The sequence below is a fragment of the Xiphias gladius genome, chromosome 4 (genome assembly GCF_016859285.1).
Source record: "Xiphias gladius isolate SHS-SW01 ecotype Sanya breed wild chromosome 4, ASM1685928v1, whole genome shotgun sequence".
Classification (NCBI taxonomy): Eukaryota; Metazoa; Chordata; class Actinopteri; order Istiophoriformes; family Xiphiidae; genus Xiphias; species Xiphias gladius.
In genome coordinates, this window is record NC_053403.1 from 2,835,021 (window position 1) to 2,841,020 (window position 6,000).

Here is a 6,000-nt window from a genome sequence, read left to right on the forward strand (position 1 = left end):
ATCTTGAAAATAAAAATCAGTATATCTAAACAAAATATGATTTTTTTCAGCCATTTTTTGCTGAAAAAAAAGAAATGTTTACAGCCAAAAATGGCTGTAAAGGCTGCCAAAGATGGTTTGTGTCACTTGCAATATCAGCAAGAACTTGTTACCCAAATATTTAGCTTCATTAATGAATCCCACACTTTTACTTTTAAACATTTCAAATACACCTGCAGGACGCTTCGGCCTTAGTGGCGCCACGGTACTCGAGGTGTGTCTGAGTCTGTACCGGACTCGGTCTTCACACGACAAAGTCTACGCGGTTTGAAAGCCCTAAGTCTCCTGATTCTGTCTGTGCAGAGCACGTTAGGATCCTCATGTCACCGCAACAGCTGGGGGACGCAGGACTGGTTCAGACTTGTGGCTCCAAAGTGTTTCCTGGACAAATGGTCCTGCTACGGGCCTTACGCTGATCTGGGAAGCAGCGCGTGGAAGCGTCTTGGGTTCTTCGCCGCAGAGGGTAAAGCTACCAACAGAGACGAGGCTGTTTGCCGACTTTGTAAAAAGCAGCTGCCCGACTCCGCGAACTCAGCAGATCTGGGGACTCGTCTGCTGCTGCAGCCCAGGTCAGTCCTCAGGTGTAACAACACTCTATTATGGGATCTGTTCAAATTAGTTTGAATGGACTACGTGCTTCTTAAAAATGTCTAAAGTCTTTGGGAAAACAACACAGTGATTTAACGGTGCAGGTTATTGGTCCAAAGCTAAAAAGGAAGAGCTCACAGTAAGTGGATCAGATCAGATCCGATGTGCTGGCAGAAAAAAAAACAATAAAATTCAGGAGAAACCCACAGAGACGAAACAGACAAAACAACCCTGACATATTATCATCTTCTCAAGAATCTGGTCTCCACCAACTCAACTGAGCAAATTGTGTGGCGTTTCTGGATGTTCCCCTTTCTTCAGCGGCCGGTTCGGTTATCCCGCTCAACAAGTCACTAGCTCGTGTGCTGTAGCCTGCAGCTGCCAGACTCGAGGCTGGTGAGAGACCGAGCCGCAACGTTAAATTGCGCCGTAAAAGAAAAAAACCCGACACTGTGCGCCGAAAGAGGCCAAAGAGCTCAGTAAAGCTGCAGGTGATCGTCCATCAGTGCCACTTCCATGTAACATAAACTCATCTGAGTCACTGCTGATGTCGAAAACGTTGATTAAAGAGTTTTCTCCCTGTGTTTGTGTGTGTACAGAGGAGGGTGGTCAGTGTGGCGACCCACAAGGGAGGGGAACTTCCCTACTTCCCTTAAACCCCCCCCCTCCACAAACACACACACACACACACACACACACACACACTAGAGAGGTGACACAACAGCCGTAAATAAGACCTGAAGCTTCCATCCACCCTCAGACGGAGCTCACAGGCCCACGATGTGGACACAAAAGGAGGAAAAACAACACCGGCGATCGTGTCTTTCTGTCGGCCGACCTGGAATTTACTTCCACCATGTCCTCACACGGCGAGCTCCTGCTGGGATTCCCGTTTCTCTGGTTTCAGGCCAGTTGAGAAAATAGGCAGGTGGCTGTGATATTTACCTAGTCTGCCGAACATCAGCACGTCCAAAAAATTAAAAAAATCTTCTGTCCATGCACAAAGCAGCGAATCAAAGCTATTATACTGATCTTTAAACAGCTGTAAACAACTCACTGTTCCTCTGAGAAGGAATAAATACCAGGGCCGTAGATCTGTGATCAGCTGCTGCTGGACGAGAAGCCAGAAATACTGTCGTTTCTTAAATCAGCTTTAGCTTTACTGAAGATAGTAGTTGATAGATAGATGATTGATTTTCACAACGTGTAGCTCCAACCTGAACATGGGCTGAGCGGCAGAAGACACGAACAACAACAACAACAACACAAAATGACATTTTCACCAGGAGGTTCTGATTCACACCCATGGGCCAAATGAGCTCCAATTATCCATTTGATGCACAAAGAGCTGCCGCGATCGGCTGATCACTTCTCCGCTCGCAGTTCCCTGGCGGTCGCGGACAGACGTTACAGGCTGACGTGTCTTTTCACTCACAAACAAACAATCTTTGGCGGAGTCCAGTCAGCGGCTTGGAGGCAGGGCACGTTGACCAACAGGGTAAAGCTTCGCTGGACACGTTGCGCAGTTAAACATTGATTAGATCCAGCTGAAATAAACTGCCACTGCTGACGCTGGGTCGGCTTCACAGGGGAAAGCTAGAAATGAGAAACCCACTAACATAACCTGCGATTTTTTGTTCCAGCACTGCTCTTTGCTAATAAAGAGTAAGGAGGAGAGACGGCAGGTTTCGATAAGAGATTCGTCGGGTCTCTGTTCGTTAAGACAGCCAGGAAAGTCAGTCTATCTACTTCCAGGTTGATCTCAGAGGCAGCACAGGGTTCTCGCTTCTACTCAATCTATTCCCCTCATACTCGCGTACGGTGAAACATGGACTCGTCTGTCTCCAAGATACCACTTAGTCAATCTCTACGGAAGGCGTCCAAGAAGAAAACCCGTCGCTCACGAGGGACAGTGCGCCGACATGGGGGCCGCACGAGTGCAGAAGGCGTGGAGGAGGTGACATTCGTAGGCGGCGCTGCGAATGCAAGGTTTCTGTACCCAAATACTGAATGAGAAGACGACTCCCAGTCCCAAGAAGAAGGTGACAATGAGCCCAAACCCGCTGCAACAGCCGCGCAGGAGTTTTTCACAGAGGAGAAAAGCGAGAGCTAGGACCTGGCCAAGTGAGCGTCCCCTGACTTAAAAACCAACAGAACATCTTTGGGGTATTTTAAAGTGGAACGCGGAGCGACCAAAGACCCCCCCTCCAGCAAAGAGCGGCTGAAAGGAATCGTCTGTGAGGAACGGAAGAACCACGTCACTCCACTGGTTTGTGTTAGACCGGTGTGATCCACGCCCCCGGGCATCGAGTCTCTCATCGAAAATAAAAGGCCCACGTACAAAATATTACAAAAGTAAAAGAGTGGAATCTCACTAATGAAGGGTGACTTTTGTTTCAGCTGGTTCTTAGATGTGGACCCTTCAATTAGTCCTATGACTTCATTCTTCTTGGGCTTTGGCCAAAACTGTTAAATGGACAGGATTTGTAATTAACATTTAGTGACAACAACCAGGGGTGCGCTCTGCTTTTCTGTCTACTGTAATTTCACTTCCTCTAAATTTATTCTTCGTGGAAACTGCAAAAACTACAGGTTTGTTCACAGGGTTTGGAGAGGAGTTAAGGACAGGTCCATTCAGGACAGGGGTCTCAACCCAGGCTCATCTCAACCCGACAGGTTTAACAATCGGAGTGCGTATCTTCACCGCACGCAGCTAAGGCGCTGAGAAACAAACCGACCACCCCGCTGCTGCTTCTGCAACACAACACGCGCCTGTCGAAGAGGAAACAAAAGAGCGCTGACACAGCAGCACCGACAAGGAAATGGCATTCCCCGTGAAAAGACTTTTCCTCTGCGGAGCTTGAAAACACAGAGTGGCAAGAGAGGATAAGTGTGTGACGGCAAAGCAGCATGCGGACGATGAACGGTTTGGTCCGGAGCGAAATTTATTTAAAAAAACTAAAACACTGGCTGTCCCAACAATCGGTCAATCAATGAATCCATCAAACAACCAGCAAGTGAGTCAGTGAAAGGTTGGAAAAGTACAGACAGTGGGAGAGTACTGGAAGAAGTTCAAATGAGAGCATCATCGGGTTTTCCTCATGCCCTGCAAAACAGGTGAACCCATTCGGTTCGTTGCAAAGAGCGTGTTGGTGTGTGTTGCTTTTAGTGTGGTAAACACAGGTGGTGCGTTCAGTGTGAGCGGTAAAACCAGCAGACGGCAAAAAGATAAAAGTCGAGACGAGAGCGGGCGACGCGACAGCCCCCGGCCCTGACGTGAAGGAGGACGCTACGCCAGCTTTAACCAAAACTGTCCATTAACACAGTCATGTGACCGTCACGTCTAGTCCTGGGTGGTTCTGAATAATTGATCAGTGTCAACCTGGGTGAAAAAAACAAAAAAACAAAAACAAACAACAAAACAGTGACATTTTCTACAAAAACAGAAGGAAAACAAAGTTTTCTCTCATAAACATGACTTCCATAATTCCGAGGTACCTGTGGTGTAACTACAACATTTCTACTATGCATTGTTTTTGAGCTAGTATGTTCGGTTTCTTCCTAATGAAGCCAGTTAGTTAGCGACATATTTCATTCCACCCTGCTTGTCTTTGCATACCACATATCTGATTATCCATTTGATCGTGTTAGTTCACCACGCCCCATAAAAACTGGGAGCGTTTTCTCTGGCGGCTACAACCAGGTGATTCGCTTGCAGCTTTTACTTCGTGGAACTTTGAAATGCAAAAATGGTTTGAGGGAACTAAGAGCCAGAGAGTCAAAAAAAAAAAAAAAAAAAAGAGTATAAAGTGCTCCACACAAGAGACATGGTGTGAAGAAGTCAATGGTACAAATACGTCTTCTGTGTAAACTGTGTTGTTGGTTTTTTGCCCCCCCTCTTCGGTATCACTGTATTGAATAAAATGACGTACAACTGGGAGTGCAAAATGTCGAGGGGGGGGGGGGTAAAGAGCACAGCACAGAGAAAACACCAACCAAACCTGAAAGTAAGCACTATGTCACAAAGCCCTGCTCAACCAGATGTTTTCATACTTAGCGTAGACGCATGGATGAATTTCACGTTGCTAATTTCTGGTTCGACTGGGAATTAAGCCAAAGAATTGTACGTCTTGGTAACAGGACCTTTATCTCGTAATTATGGGATAAGGACCTTGTTATCTTGAGATTTTTTTTTTTCACATAATGACGAGAAAACACCTCCAATTTCTTTTTTTTCTCATTTTGGGCATAAATCTGAAAAGTTGAAATTTTTGTGGCATTAAAAAAAAAATATAAGAAAATCTCATGGTCAAAACCTAGCGCACATAAGCGATTACCCTCTACGATCGGCGATCCGAAGCCGAAATAAAGTCTGCAAATTTTACCTTCTGATCCACGATGGAGCAGACGACCTCCCTGACAGCAGACAGCGAGTGGTCTCCGGGGTCGAGGGTGACGGTCTCCCTGGTGAGTCCGATCTGGACTAGGAAGGAGACGCCGTGGATGGACCCCCGCGAGTTTGTGGGGCTGGGGGCCGTCTGGCTGCCGTTAGACAGCCGGCTGCAGAGGGTGGCGGGCGGGCTGGGTGACGGCGACGGAGTAGGCGGGGCCGCGTGGTGAGGGAGGACGGGGAAAGAACGCGGCGAGGCCGGCGGCGGCGGCGGGCTGTTGTCGGCCGACATTGGCTGCTATCTGTGACGTCGTCCAGGCGGGAGAAAGGCCTCGTAGGTGAACGACATCCAAAAAACGCGGCCCACTGCTCGGGTTTGTTCGTCAGCCGAGCGTTTTCTGCCCCTTCGTTTGTCTCGATTCACATTTCTCACCACTAAATTCCTGCAAGGAAAGCTTCCTCTCACCGCCGGGCATCTCTGAGCTAGAGACGAATCGGGGGGAAAAAAAAAAAAAAAATCTGTGAAATTAAAAGTTTGGGGTCCTGGGGAGTTCAACCGTAGAGAGTTTTACGATGCAGTTAAATCCTCAGGCCTCCAGTGGCGGGAAAACAACCATGAAACGCTGCAGCTCTGTGGTTTCTCTTTTCACTGGAAGCATCTGTTGAGAACAAAGAAAACACGTTGAAGAATAATTCCCTCAGGTTTATCTCCCTATCTGCAAAATCTTTACAGTGCCTTGCAGTTTTAATAGAAATTCTTCAAAACTTTAATACTTTGCGCCAGCTCATTTTGTATCGGGCGGGCGTGACCAACAAGGGCGACTGGGAGTTTTACTTTGGTTGAAAACGCACTATACAAGCTGTGAAATACTTTTGGGAGTGGACATAATGTAGTGGGGACGATGCAGTAGTAGTGGTGTGACTAAGCTTGCACAATGGCAAGAAAGAGTTTGTGAAGCTTTTGGAATGACCTGGTTTTCTCC

At 47.4% G+C, this 6,000-nt stretch overlaps 1 protein-coding gene across 1 annotated transcript in view; it reads right to left on the reverse strand.

The window, feature by feature from the left end:
• LOC120788816 (serine/threonine-protein kinase D3-like) overlaps positions 1–5,309 on the reverse strand; it is a 45,412-nt gene extending 40,103 nt beyond the window's left edge. Inside the window, exon 1 of the mRNA XM_040124969.1 lies at positions 5,013–5,309. Coding sequence (XP_039980903.1) covers positions 5,013–5,309 — 297 coding nt within the window. The remainder of the gene's footprint in view (positions 1–5,012) is intronic.
• Between the last annotated feature and the right edge of the window lie 691 nt (positions 5,310–6,000).